The 14,688-nt window shown below is 32.5% G+C and overlaps 1 protein-coding gene across 2 annotated transcripts in view; it reads left to right on the top strand.

The window, feature by feature from the left end:
* The window catches only part of LOC107897865 (myosin-6), a 38,855-nt gene extending 31,899 nt beyond the window's left edge, over positions 1 to 6,956 (top strand). The window contains exons 24-40 of one of the 2 annotated variants that reach the window (XM_016823450.2): positions 1,140 to 1,340; positions 1,421 to 1,555; positions 1,643 to 1,761; positions 1,853 to 1,961; positions 2,069 to 2,089; positions 2,167 to 2,247; positions 2,356 to 2,526; positions 2,661 to 2,801; positions 3,588 to 3,761; positions 4,500 to 4,607; positions 4,700 to 4,770; positions 4,854 to 4,953; positions 5,072 to 5,128; positions 5,918 to 5,974; positions 6,090 to 6,167; positions 6,257 to 6,336; positions 6,444 to 6,956. In XM_016823450.2, the coding sequence (XP_016678939.2) occupies positions 1,140 to 1,340; positions 1,421 to 1,555; positions 1,643 to 1,761; positions 1,853 to 1,961; positions 2,069 to 2,089; positions 2,167 to 2,247; positions 2,356 to 2,526; positions 2,661 to 2,801; positions 3,588 to 3,761; positions 4,500 to 4,607; positions 4,700 to 4,770; positions 4,854 to 4,953; positions 5,072 to 5,128; positions 5,918 to 5,974; positions 6,090 to 6,167; positions 6,257 to 6,336; positions 6,444 to 6,558 (1,818 nt within the window). In that variant the 3' untranslated portion in view covers positions 6,559 to 6,956. The remainder of the gene's footprint in view (positions 1 to 1,139; positions 1,341 to 1,420; positions 1,556 to 1,642; positions 1,762 to 1,852; positions 1,962 to 2,068; positions 2,090 to 2,166; positions 2,248 to 2,355; positions 2,527 to 2,660; positions 2,802 to 3,587; positions 3,762 to 4,499; positions 4,608 to 4,699; positions 4,771 to 4,853; positions 4,954 to 5,071; positions 5,129 to 5,917; positions 5,975 to 6,089; positions 6,168 to 6,256; positions 6,337 to 6,443) is intronic. The other variant, XM_016823449.2, reaches the window with a different exon arrangement.
* Positions 6,957 to 14,688: the final 7,732 nt, after the last annotated feature.

Genomic DNA, 14,688 nt, shown 5'->3' with positions numbered 1-14,688 from the left:
ATCATTTTACACAAATAAATTGAAAATAAATTAAGAGTATATAAATATTCAAGAAATAGATACATGTGGCAAATGGAGTATGTTTTGAGCAAGCATGTGGTAAAGGGAGTAAATTTTTAATAAATATTGTCAGATGTCATTCTATGTATCTCATTCCTAATCAGTTATGAAAAAAATTGTTTATTGTAGCTTTTTTTTTTTTGGAAGTTTTAACTCAACAAGTTTTTGCAAATATCCATTCACCGAATACTATAATTAGAAAGTTTGGCTACCCAATCCTCTATTTATGCCTAGATCAGCTAAAAAGGCCCAAAACTTTATTTTACCAAGCACCCTATTCGGTTTTTTTAGGATGGGCTTCAGTTATTTATTATAATATATTTGGGTTATTTAGCACAAGTTATACTTTGAGTTTTAGAAACTATTACAAATAACATTTAATTTATAAAATTTTAACTTCAAATATTTTAATTAATTAAGATTAAATTAACTTAACAAATGCTATTATTATTTTAATAAAAAGGTGGTAAACAAATGAAATAATTTAACATATATATATATAAATATTTTTATTGTCGTGTCGTGCCTTACTCATATCCTCATTTTTTTTGAAAATCATCGTGTCGTCGTATTTGTATCATGTCATACTCTTATTGTGTGTCTGTAAATATAATGTTTAGAGACTATCTTATAAGGAAAAAAATATAATCCATAATAATCAGCTATCAATTCTTCCTATGATTCACATATCTACATATTGCTTAACATATATATGTCCTAAGGTTCTATGTCAATTCAAAAATAGCCTGAATATCTGATTAGTAATAAACTATTATGCGAATTAGTTTATGGAGAATTTCTTATGCTTTCCATTTTATTTATGGTTTGGGTGATGTTTTCCCTTTTCCGGACTAAATTATAGTGCCCTTGGTTTGCTTATAGGTTATGATAGCAGATGCATTTTCTTGGTATCATTAGAAGGCTACCAATAATGCTTATGTACAAGTTACCTTTGGTAGAATTAGTCCATTTCTACTTAATTTCTAATGGTAAACATGCTATAAAGGATAACAACCATTAGCAGGATTACTGCAATTTGGTATTTTTCTTGTCCCTAACTGATTAATTTATTAGGGCAGGCTGAGCTTGAGGAATCCAAAAACCAAGAAATTGCAAGGTTACAATCTGCTTTGGAGATGACGCAACTTGAGTTGAAGGAAACAAAAGAAATGCAAAACAAGGAAGGTCAAACTGCAAAAAACATTGCTGTGACTCAGGAGGTTCCTGTCACTAATGATGTATTGGTGAAAAAACCTGCTGCTGAAAATGAAGGGCTGAAGGTATTATTATACACATTTTTGGCTTCTGAATAAGACCTTAGGTTTGACTAAAGGCTTCCCTTATGCAACTTGAGTTTTAGGAAACAAAAGAATTGCCACTTAAGGAAAGTGCAGCTGCAAGCAGCACTTCTGAACAAGTTCCTACGACTCAGGGGATCCCTGTTACTAGTGACGAATTGACAAAGAAACTTACAGCAGAAAATGAACGGCTGAAGGTATTGTTAGACATATGTTCCTCTGAATGAGAGCTTAGGTTTGTCTTTATGTTTCTTGAGATCTTGCTTGCCACAATGTCGTTGCAGGCTCTGGTAAGTTCATTAGAACAGAAAATTGAGGAAACTGAGAAGAAATATGAAGAAACAAGCAAGCATGCTATGGAGGCAGAGTCAAAGATAATTGAGCTAAAAACAGCAATGCAGAGGTTTATATGTTTAATGTTTTTATCGCTGTATGAATGTTTGTCAATAGGATTTTTCATTCTTTGATTGCAGATTGTCTGTATCTTTTAACAGGCTTGAAGAGAAGATTTTGGACATAGAAACTGAAGACCAGATTTTGCGACAGCAAGCATTGTTGAGTGCATCTAATTCAAAAACGTCAGAGACAGCTGCAACATCCGCAGTAAGCTTTCTTTAAACATGTTTTCCTTTTCTTTCTTGAGTTCTTTTTTCCCCTAGATTAATTTTCACCTTACTTTTTTCTTGGTGGTCTTTATCTTCACCTTGCAGCCATTGGAAAATGATCAACAGGTAAGCAAGGAATGAGTGACTGTATACTTGGTTCTTTGATGATTCTATCATCCTGAGATGGAAAGTTCTTGTGATAGGCACAAATGAGTCCTGGTTCATCAAAAAAAAGTTTGGGTAGAGAAGATAGTAAAACAAGTTCACAAAATGGAAGGCAACAAGTATTAACTCACATAATATGATTTTCCCTTTTCTAGTATTTCGTTCTAGTATATGAATCAGATGAAGTTTTTAGGGGCTAACTGTGATTGTGTATCACCTATCCACAGGAAAATGTAGATACTCTACTCAAATGTGTGTCACAGAATCTTGGATTCAGTCAAGAAAAGCCTGTAGCAGCATTTACAATATACAAATGCCTTCTCCACTGGAAATCATTTGAAGCAGAAAAGACAAGTGTATTTGACCGTCTTATTGAAATGATTGGATCTGCACTAGAGGTGACTTGTTTATTGCCAAAAAGCTCCTGTTTACTATAATCTCAAATCATAGTCCTCAATATTTAGTAAAAAAAAGCTAGTGTAGAAAGTTGAGATTTGTAATTTGTTCAATGCTTTCATGTGATATTTTTCAGGATCAGGACAACAATGACCACATGGCTTATTGGCTGTCCAACACTTGTGCATTGCTGTTTTTGCTTCAACGTAGTCTGAAATCCTCTGGTTCTAGTGCTGATAGACCTGCTGCAACATCAATATTTTCAAGAATGACCCAGGTATTAAGATATTTCTTTGACATTCTGACTAATTTGTTTGCATGAAGTGCTCATGATTTAAAAATCTATAACTCTTCTTTAATATATCACTAGAAAAAGAACCCTACTTCTTTTAAAACTCTTTTCATATGATTATTATCGACATTTTCTTGAATTAATCTTTTGGCTGTAAATGAACCGAGCTTGAACGAACAGACCTCTGTTCATGTTTGTTTTTTTATTTCAAAATTTTTGTTCATGTTCGTTTATTTAGAAGTACGTGCGTTCATTTTCGTTTGTTTAAGTTAAACGAACATATTTGTGAACATTAAACAAACATGTTCATGAACATTAAACAAATATGTTCATGAACATATAATTGAACTTGTTCACGAACAATGCTCATGAATAATAAACAAACAAACAACAAATAAACATATATATTATTTTTTAGACATAAAATAGTCAAATATAAATATTAATAATTATAAGAAATATAAAATAAGCACACAAACCATAATAAATTTATTAATATATACTAATGGAACAATAAATAAGCTTTAAATTATTTATTAAATGAGCTTTAAACGAACATAAACGAACTTCTTCATGAACATAAATAAACTGAACAAGCTTTGTTTGTGTTTGGTTTGTTTAATAAACGAGTCTCAAAATCTTGTTCATATTCATTTATTTAGTTTAATAAACGAACAAAAACCAAATTGTTCATAAATTGTTGATCATTTACAGCACCAATTATTCTAGAGCTTTTGAAGGAAAATTATGTGACATTTTGTTCTTTCTCAGAGTTTTCGTTCATCTTCTGCCAATTTACCGGTTGGTGTAGTGCAACTAGTTGAGGCCAAATATCCAGCTCTGCTTTTTAAGCAGCAACTCACAGCATATGTAGAAAAGATCTTTGGAATAATTAGGGACAAATTGAAAAAGGAATTGTCACGACATGTTTCTTCTTGTATTCAGGTATAAGGAGCTATGCATTTATTTTGTTTACTTTTAAAATTATGTTAGTTGATAGGTTGATTTCTGTTATTAGACCATGTACTTTGCCTAAGTTATTGATTTAGTACCTGTACTTTAATTTGATCAATTTTAGTCTATACTTTTCGAATTTTTAAATTTTAGCCCTGACCAAATGATAACAATTAAATCTATTTGGTTAAATTCTGCTATTAGTCTATTATGCATAAAGTTGTAGATTTAGGCTATATTCCCCAACTGGATCATTTTTAATTGTTATATTTCTCAAGTTTCAAAATTTTAATTTTAATACAAATGACAATAATTAAATGTATTAACTGGTTTTTTTTTTTTGAATAATACGTAAAAATAGGAAGCTAACATGAAGTTACATGTGTAATATGTTTGTCGCAAGCAAAACTTAATTTAATCAATTTAATCAATTTAATCTATACCATTTGGTGAAGACTAAAATTTTACAATTCTAAAAGTATAGGAACTGAAAATGACCAAATTGAAGTACAATGACTAATAACAAATTTAACCTAGACAGGAGAAAGCATTTTGATCTTTCTGCAGGCTTATTTTTTGAAACCATTTTCCTCTCGTTGTATAGTGCCTTGCACATTATCAGTTGGCTGTGCTGCTTTCATTGAACTTGTTAGACTCTGTGCTTTCTTGTGATAAACTGAAACTGGATGTTTCAATGTTAATTTACTTTAACTTGCTTTCACATATCAGGTTCCTAGGACTTCTGAAGAATCAAAAGATGATACTTCTCCAGCTAGTCATTGGCAGAGCATTATTGAGTGCCTAAACCAGTTTCTAAGCACATTAAAAGATAATTTTGTACGTAATTTGCAATTCTGGTGATATTAAAGTGGAGTTTTTCCATATATTTTTTTTATGAACCGTGAGCTTATGGTATGGTTTATTTTTAGGTGCCTCCAATACTTGTTCAGAAGATTTTCACTCAAAATTTTGCATATATGAATGTACAGATTTTTAATAGGTAAATCACTATTTCATCTTTATTTCCTATTACTGTAGATAATATAATAAGTGCTATTTTCAAAATGTAATGTTATGATACAGCCTTCTTCAGCATAAAGAGTGTTCAACATTTAGCAATGGTGAGTATGTGAAGTCTGGCTTAGATTCATTGGAAAAATGGTGTACTGAAGCAAAAGAAGAGGTAATTTCTTTAGTTCTGACTAATGAATGTTGAAAAATGTGTCATTTTCACATACTACCTTGTAAAGTTTTTAGTTTTAAGGTTTCATAGTTGTCTTTGGTGATTCCTCTTCCTACAGTATGCTGGCTCAGCATGGGATGAACTCAAGCACACTAGGCAAGCAGTTGGATTCTTGGTATATTTCTTCAGTTGTTCATGTTTCTAAGTTAGAATTTTGTTGCATTAAATTATTTTGATGCATTTATACATGTCATTCTCATTTGATGCTATTTTTTTATAGCCATAATAACAAATATGGCTCTTAATATTTGCATTTTTTGTCAATTTGGCCCTTATTCTTTTTCTTTTTTGAGTTAAATTTGACTCTAAACCTTTTAAAAAGAGTCAAATTTGACCATCTACAATAAAAAAAAAGTTTAATGGTTAACTTTTTAATAGAAATATTGACTAAATGTTAATTTTTTAGACGTGGCAGCTCGTATGGTAATCCACACGTACTTCATGCTAATTTCGAAATTTTTTTAACTTTTAGTTTTGAGTTATTTTATTATATATATATTTTTAATATTTTTATATTTATTAAATTATTTGTTGATGTGACATATAAACAAATAGTGTTATGTAGCATTAAGTATTTGTGGGCTGCCACGTAGATTACCATGCCAACATGGTTAAGAAGATTAATGTTTTAATCAACATTTACATTATAAAACCAATTTGATTACTTTTTAAAAAGTTAATGGCAAAATTTAGCTAAAAAAGAATAAGAGCTAAATTGACAAAAAATGTAAACGTGAAGGGTTAAATTTATCATTATGCCTTCATATATATAAATATATTAAAAGTATCTTCTGTGCAAATATCTTTGTTAATTTTGGTAACTACCATCCCTTGCTTTCAGTTCCATCATGTAGTTTTCTTTAGTTTCTCTAATTGAACAACTGTTTGTGTATTGTATTGTCAGGTTATGCCTGAAAAGTCCAAAATTTCGTACGATGAAATTACAAATGACCTTTGCACTGTAAGTCTCTTTATAACACTGCTTTAACAATATGGAATTCTTCAGAATTTCAATTTTTTGTTCAATATACATCTATATTCTGCTTCTTACATTATTACGTGTCCTAAATCACCAGGTTCTGAGTGTTCAACAATTTTATAAACTATGTACTCTTTACAGTGATGGTAACAACAATGAAAGTGTCTCGGCAGATGTAAGTCTGCCACAACAAATTGCACAAATTTCAACTTTACATTTTTGTCTCCTCTCATATGTTAATTAAACCTCTTCATTCTTGCCCAGGTCATGTCCAGCATGAAACTTCTTATGACAGATGACTCCGAAGATGATAGCAGCTCCTTTTTATTGGATGAAGATTCTAGGTAAGATAACTTCAACCAAAGTTGAAAAACTATAGCTATTTTTTTTTTTTTGGTTGAGGTTAATGTGGTTCAGAGTCCTAATTATTGCTTATACTGTCTGAATGTAGCATTCCTTTCTTAGTTGAAGACATCACTGATTCCATGAAAGTACAAGATTTTGCTGATGTTAAACCCAGTGCTGAACTTACTGAGAATCCTGACTTCCAATTTTTACAGGAGTAAGGCACCGTATATCCAGCGCCAGTACTTAGAATCGGTGCCCTTTCATTGTAACATCCATGCCCCCTAATGTCCGATATATATTTGGACATGAGTATAAGATATAATCTTTTAAATATATAAAAAAATTTTCGAAACAAAAAAATAAACAAATTCGTGTTGGACATATTTTAATCTGACACCACTAATCCATAGACATGGTCATTTCTCATCAGCATTATTTATAGTGATAGGAGGGGAAGAAAAATGTAATCTAGTCCCGTGGTAGGAGCTGATAAAAGCTACTCTGCCCCCAATCTCATATTGTACAAATTGAAATGCCAAAAGTATTTATAGTTTTTTTTTTACGTATTCATTGGGACATTATTAATTATAAAGTGGAATACAAGCGAATTGATATTCGAATTCATATCACTCATTGACAATTAGAAGAATCTGATTCGAATTAATGACCTCAATTTCGTGGCCGTTTAAATTCAATCGTTGTTTTCTTGATGGATCTAACAACTCACTCAATTAATCATGTAAATTTGTTTTTCAGTAGACGATTACGATAATTATGGATCGTATTGGTTCTTTCAACTATATGTTGCACAATACCTAATCAACGAGCTCTTTTTGACTTAATCCTATAATGACTTTGTGAGACAATTAAATCTATCTCTTAAACTAAAAAGAAAAAAGAAAAAAGAATTGAATATCAAAGTGAAAATTTTTAAGTATAGTTTCAAATCTCATGATTCTCTCCTAAATTAATTATTGACCTAAAGCTAGATTGGGTGGTTAAGTTAATCATAGAAAGTAATAAGTAAAAAATTTGTCTTGTGATTCCCAACCAAAATACATGGAGCTCCTCTGCTTTCTCTCTTTCACATCTTTTATAAAAATAGAAATTCAAAACTCTATTCCTAATCAAATTACTAAAGATAAGTCTAAGAAAATATCAAAAATAAAAGATAAAAAAGTAAAGCCTAATCTTAAAAAAACTCGTAAAAGTATTATTCTACAAATAAAGTTCAAAATTAAGATAAGAATTATAACAATTTAAAAGTATTTTATACGTCTACAAATTGCCCACATCCCCAAAAAATCTTTCGACAATTGATGTTTTTGACTTTTCTTGACTTTCCTGGTTTTGCTTCATACCTCATTAAAACCCAAGTAATAAGCTCAAAATTAGTGGCACTTGATTTAAAAATATATCAAAAGTAAGCTCAATAAATATGCCAATTGAGCATAATATCAAATCCTCCTATTTCTTACCCTTAAGCATACCTTTAGCTCAATCTTTCTAACTCATTCATAACAAAAAAAAAAATTTATTTCACGATCTTACTCAATTTCCGCAATGTAATTAAAATAGCTTCTCAACCAACCTCAATTCAAACAAGAAGTGTAGGAAACATAAAGTTTAATAGAACAGAGAATTTATTTAATTATTCTCAAGAAAAGTAACACTTAGCTGGACTTGCAAAGACAATTTTTCCCTTTTTAATAACACTTTTTTTTAAGGATGTCGTCAAATTTTTTTATGCGAAATGAGATGACAATCCAAACACCCATCCTACTTGCTCAATTCGATACTTCTCTAAACTGCCATTTCACTCTACTCATGATTGTCGTGATGAGAGGAGTAACTTAGTGACTTGAAACGTCACTTGATCTTCTGACGTGAAATGGGATGACAACCCAAACACTCCATCTCGGTTACTCGATTTGGTCATAGTTCTCAAGGTTTTACTCATAACCTCGGCTGTCAACAGAGTATTTTACTTGTTTTTCTCTGTTCTCTTTCTTTCTTTCTTTTTTTATTCAAAGGAGAAATTTATCTAAAAGAGTATATAAAGTGTCAAATTCCATGAAAAAAGTATTTAACACATAATTAAAATCCAATATTTAACAGATTCCAATAGTATATTGTAATAATTGAATTACAAGAAATCATTCATCAAACACTCAATTGCTTAAATTACTAAGGCAATGGAATTTCAAACTAATTTCAAGTACTCAAAGAATGACTAGAGGGTAGAATTGAAAGCATGTAGGGGAGCAAAGAGGGTTTTAGCCAAGTTGTGGGCATGAAATGTTGCATCATATAATGAAAAACAATAATTTATGTGCAAGAGTAGATGCAGCAAAGTCATGGACGCACAACAATAACATACAACAACAAATGATAGAAATGATTTATCCCACTTCCCTTACTTATTCCACATTGTCTTCAATGTGTATGAGAAATAAAAAAAGAAAAAAGAAAAAAGGTAAGAGGTACTTGATCTGCCACAATTCGTTGTGGCAAATTAGACTATTTTCAGCATTTGATGAGCTTGATTTCAAGTTATTTTATGTTAGTTTTCTTCATTTTCTATTTTAATAGCTTAGACATAATTATTAGCAATGTAACACCTAGTTTCCAATTAAAACAAATTTAGAATGAATAAGGGACTAAATTGAAAGAAACTACAAACTAGCGGCCTCTATTAAATGAAACAGGAAAGTTAGAAACTGAATTAGACCTGGTCGAGATCCAATTCTAGTTCGGTTAGGATGGAGCCCACAAATTCCTTCGTGGGAGATATCATGATTAGCGATGCACGACTCTCATTACGTGGGTAATAGCACGGGAAGGGCTGTAAATAGCGAGATGGCTTCCAGGGATGATTTTCTTCCCAACCTTGTTCATTTTCTTCCATTCTTCATGCCATTGAAGGTTCTGCATAGAGAAAACTTCATAAGGATGAAGCCGGAAAAGTAGGGAAAACAACAAGCGGCTAAGGTTCTTAACTCTTCTATGAACATAAGAGTTAAGAAATGAACCCATGGAGCTTCAAAACTATTTTACGGGTTCTGCATATTATGAAAGATTAAGCTTTTAAGATATAACATAAGTTTAACTAGTAAGATTTTGGTTGTAAGTTGCCGTCAAAAGAATGAAAGCTCTAGCATACGAGAGAAGGAATAAGCTATGGAAGCGATGAGGTGTCAGGTGAGTTCCATACTCCAAATCCATTGTTATGGTTTACGTTTTTTTAAGTAGGCCATGGTTGCATAAGCATGAAGCATGATAATATGAGCATGCATTACATGAATATGGGAAACCTTAAAGGGCTAGAGGAAGATAGCATGGGAATGGGGAGAGAACCCATTAGTATTGCTTCAGGTGAAGCTTCGGACCTTACGAAGTGAACACTGTGGTGTTTGATGATCAAGGTTAGGTTGTGTTAAGGAAGTAATGGGAGGAGGATTTGGCAAATGAAATTATGGAATGGTATTTATCGCGATTGGGGTATCAATTGGTCCTTCGAGGCGACATCGTGACAATGGTATATGGCAAAAAACCATAGATGAAAGAGGCTACAACAGTCTGGTATGTGGTACGTAGCGTAAGACCATGGATGAAAGATGTCATGGTGGCATGGTACATGGTAATGATAAGGGCGTAAAACCATGGATGAAAGACACCATGACAGTAAGGTATACGGTATAAGGGGTAAACGGTGTAAGACCATGGATGAAAGATATTAAAGTAGTCACGTATGATGAGTAAGACCATGGATGAAAGACTTTATGGCATCATGAGGTAATATGCAAGGATGGCGAATCAGTGTAAGACTATGGATGAAAAACTTGATGGCCTCCATAGAGATAAGTTCGCTGGAACAATAAACAGAGGTAAGTCCATTAGGACGAAAAAAAAGGTAATAAGGGTATAAGACCATAGCTAGGCTATGACATCTCATAGATTCCACCATGGGATAAATGTAGTAAGTACGCCATGATCTCAAGTGACAGGTATGCGACTAGTGTGACCAGTACGAGAAACCCCGCAGGTGGGGAAGAGTTAAAAGAAAGTATGAATAATAGTAAGTTGACTATGAGGAATCCGTTAAAAGTGATGAAATTTGACAAGGAATAGGCGAAGACCTAATGAGAAATGGGAAAAGTTAGGCTGCGCGGGAGCTGGCCTTATTAAGAAGAGAAATTATCCAAGGATCACAAGTAAGGATCCGAAATAAAGAGCCACTAGGGAGAGCTCAATAAAGTTGTACACGAGAAGTGTACCTCATAGGAGAACTGAGGGATGTGCTCCTGGAATAAAGGTTCTGTCCAAGGGATAGAATGTTTGATAAGAATATTGCTCTTTGAGGAAAGTCTAGTACGGGTACACAATAGGAAGGATAGCTCTGTAGGGAGGAAATGAACGAGTGAGATGACATGCACGCATAGAAAAGCAATCTCTACTTGTGGGGCAAGAGAGTACCTATGTAAGGAATGGTGTGTGGGGTGAATCACTGAAAGTAATCCCCCATTACAGTGGTAAAGCAGAATGAGAATGGATTTGCTAGAGTGGTGAGGCTTGTAGAAAGTTAACACCACATGCAAGTGCCAATAAGTCCTTCAGAACTAGCATATATAAAGAGGAAGTCCACCAAGGACTAGTCTTTTAAAGCCCTCCATCCGACCCAATCTGAGTATTAGGTGTTACGCCTAAGGACAAACATACTTAAACTCTTTCTATACTTTCCTATGTAACTATTCTTACAATGCTTAATAAAATTTCTTTTACCCTTGTACTGAATAACATCATGTATATTATTTAGAATATCTTTACATATAATGCATGTTTCACATTTATATACTAGATGAACTCATGTCTCACCTTCAATAAATACAAAAATTAGAGTACTAATACTTATGCACATGCATTGACTTTTCCATAAGGCTTTTTATAAAAACTTTAGATTAGATTATAACTTCATTATAGTTCTTTTCTTCTCTCATCTGTATGCATATCAATACAATCCGCTGCTCCTTCGGTGTGGCCTTAGTATTGTCTCTCAATGCAATCATTTCTATCAATCCTGAATTTAGATGCATACATAATAAGTTCATAAGAACTTAGTGAGACAATTCCATACGTTCATTGTAACACCCCTATACCGTAACCGTCGCCGGAATAGGTAAGGGGCATTACCGGACTTGTAACTCATGTCAAAATCGTAAAATTTTGAACTTTTTTCTTGAAATAAAGATCATTCATTTAAATAAGTACTAAGCACAGCCAGGGATAAAATTTAAACTTCTCTAAGTAAACATTCAAAAGATGCCATTTTCGCATGGCTTATATACATTAACCAAAATATTCTTCCGCCACTAGTCTATTCTATACATGCCATAAAATAATTCAAAACATAACAGTAACAAGCAGTGGATAGTGATAGTGTGACTAGTTGCTGACGATCCCCGAGCCTGTAGCTTCCAAATGAGATCTATAAAACAGAGGAAACAAAGTAACCGGAGTAAGCATTACAATGCTTAGTAAGTTTTAAGCAGTGTCAACAGATAATAATCAAATTATAACATAGTTGTTCGTATCTTTATTTCACTCTTCCTTCGGGCATACTATCCCTTTACCGAATATGCACATCTCATCATATACAATAGGCAGATAAACTTTCACATAAAAGTGAGCTCATGTGACATAGATATATTGTATAATTTCACATAACCTCTCACACTGATCCGATGTCACATAATCATAAGAATAGTCTCATAGATTGCTCACGTATGCATCACATAACTGCCTTATGATTTAGTTTAAATCAAGCTCACATATAAACTTGGAGTACATACCTGTTTAACCTTTCGCATTGAATATATTTATAAGCAATTCTTATTGCGAAGTCTTATAACTTTAAACTCTACTCGGATTATCGACGAGACCTTTAGCTCAGATGAAATCTCCACACGAAGTCAGCGGGTCTTAACCCAGACATAGTCACCACATATGGTCATCTGGTCTTTAATCCCGGGTTTACATGATAGAGTTTCATACATATTTATTCACATGTTACAACATTCACATCGACTATCATATTTGTAATTCATTTACCTCATCAAATATCTAATAAAACACACCTTCCGCCGTTTATCATTTGGCCACAATATATATATATACACATCTCATACATATCTCACATTAGCCATTTGGCTTTACCACATATCCATCTCATACACATTTCGCATTAACCATTCGGCTTTCCCACATATATACACTTCCACGTTCATCACATTGGCCATTCTGCCTTATCACATATATGCATGTTCACATTTATCACATTGGCCATTCTACCTTATCACATATATGCATGTTCACATTTATCACATTGGCCATTCGGCCTTATCACATATGTGCATGTTCATATTCATCACGTTGGCCATTCGGCCTTATCACACATATGCATGTTCACATTCATCACATTGGCCATTCGGCCTTATCACACAAATGCATGTTCACATTCATCACATTTGTCATTCGGCCTTAGCTCATATATACACATTCACATCCATCACATAAAATCCTAAATCAAAATATAAATTTTCATGTATTCACATCACAATTATCCAAATATACTTCACATACCACATATTCTTTCACTTTGTCTTGGCTGAATCTACATCTATCATTTCCCAATGAATAATTCAATTTCAAGCCATACTATCATTTCATATTCGAATACTTATAAACTTACAATTTCACAAATTTTAATATCAAAGATCCATCTAACACTCATATATCTTTTTATAATATCACAATTTAGAATTCACGTATGGGTTTAATCAATAGCTTATGAGCAACTAAAACAAGTTTTATCCATGTTTACAACATAACCATTAATTCTCTACAAGCTATTTTCCTGAGCAACAGTCGTTAAATTATTTGTAACTGGGGTTACGAAATTCCAAATTATGTGACACAAATTTTCCATGAAAATAGACTCGTATATCCTCTATCCACAAAATTTTCAAAATTTTTGGTTTGGCCAATCAATACCAGATTTTTCTCAAAGTTTCCCCTATTTTACTGCTTGACTACTCTGACTACTCTTCACTAAGAATTTAATTTCTCATTGTACAGAATTCAGAATGTGTTTTTGTTTATTTTGTTTGAAATTAGACTCATTAAGGAGTCTAAGCGTAAAATTTTATCTTATAATCATTTTTGTACGATTTATAATGATTTTCCGAATACTGAACAGGGGATTTCGGAGCCATTCTGACTCTGTCTCACACAACTTTGAAAATCTCATTATTGGCAACCCCTTTACTTACACGGTTTCTTGTATACGAAACTAGACACATCAAGCTTTAATTACATAATTTATTCAGCCTTTATCTCAACTCCCACAATTTATGGTAATTTTTCAAAAACACGCTACTGCTGCTGTCCGTAGCAGATTTATACAATTTACTCTGTAAAGTTCTCATTCACATATTTAAAACATAATATCATATATGCCGTCATTTAGAAAAGTCATTGACCTTAACGTATATACATAATTCATATTCAACCAGTTTTAAAACTTAAAATTTTCAAAGGAATCAAACTCAATTACTTAAGAACTTACCTCGGATGTTGTCGAACGATTTCAACGGCTATTCGATCACTTTTTCCTTTCCCCCATCCGACTTTGATCCTCTAAGCTCTTGAGCTAAATCAAAAAATTTACTTCCCAAATCAAACATAGTCACACGGCATCCATGTACATTTTAGAACCAATTCACTTGAATTAATTGCCCACTTAAGTCTCTCATCATTTCATTTTCAAATTTGTATATTTGGTAAGTCACATTAGACCATTATACAAATAGCTTTGATACATTTTATACTAGCCGAAATGTACCATCAAGATATACTTTACTCAAATAATTTACCTTGGCCGAACATGTACAATGTTTTGTAGCTTAATAATTATAATATAACATCAAGTACTCATTTTACTCATGTGGCCGATTATATACTTAATACATTCTACAAATATGGTTACTTGTATTGACTAAATACCATTTTGTTTCAAGTTCAAAACTCGGCTAAGACACATATATACACTAGTAATCAAATACCAACATTTGCACTTCACCTTAATAGCTAGCTTAGCAAACCTTAATTTAACATATAATTGCTTATAACACAATTAAAGCATCCTCTCCATTCCATCAATTCAAAACACATACATTACTCAATAATATTCAAAATCATATTCGGCCTTAGTACACACTTGTTAGCCGATTTTTCTCCATTTAGCAACTAATGCACATATGTGCTCATTTGTTAGACTCTACTTCACCTAA

The sequence above is a fragment of the Gossypium hirsutum genome, chromosome A10 (assembly GCF_007990345.1).
Source record: "Gossypium hirsutum isolate 1008001.06 chromosome A10, Gossypium_hirsutum_v2.1, whole genome shotgun sequence".
Lineage (NCBI taxonomy): Eukaryota > Viridiplantae > Streptophyta > Magnoliopsida > Malvales > Malvaceae > Gossypium > Gossypium hirsutum.
This window is presented reverse-complemented; position numbering and strand designations above follow the sequence as displayed.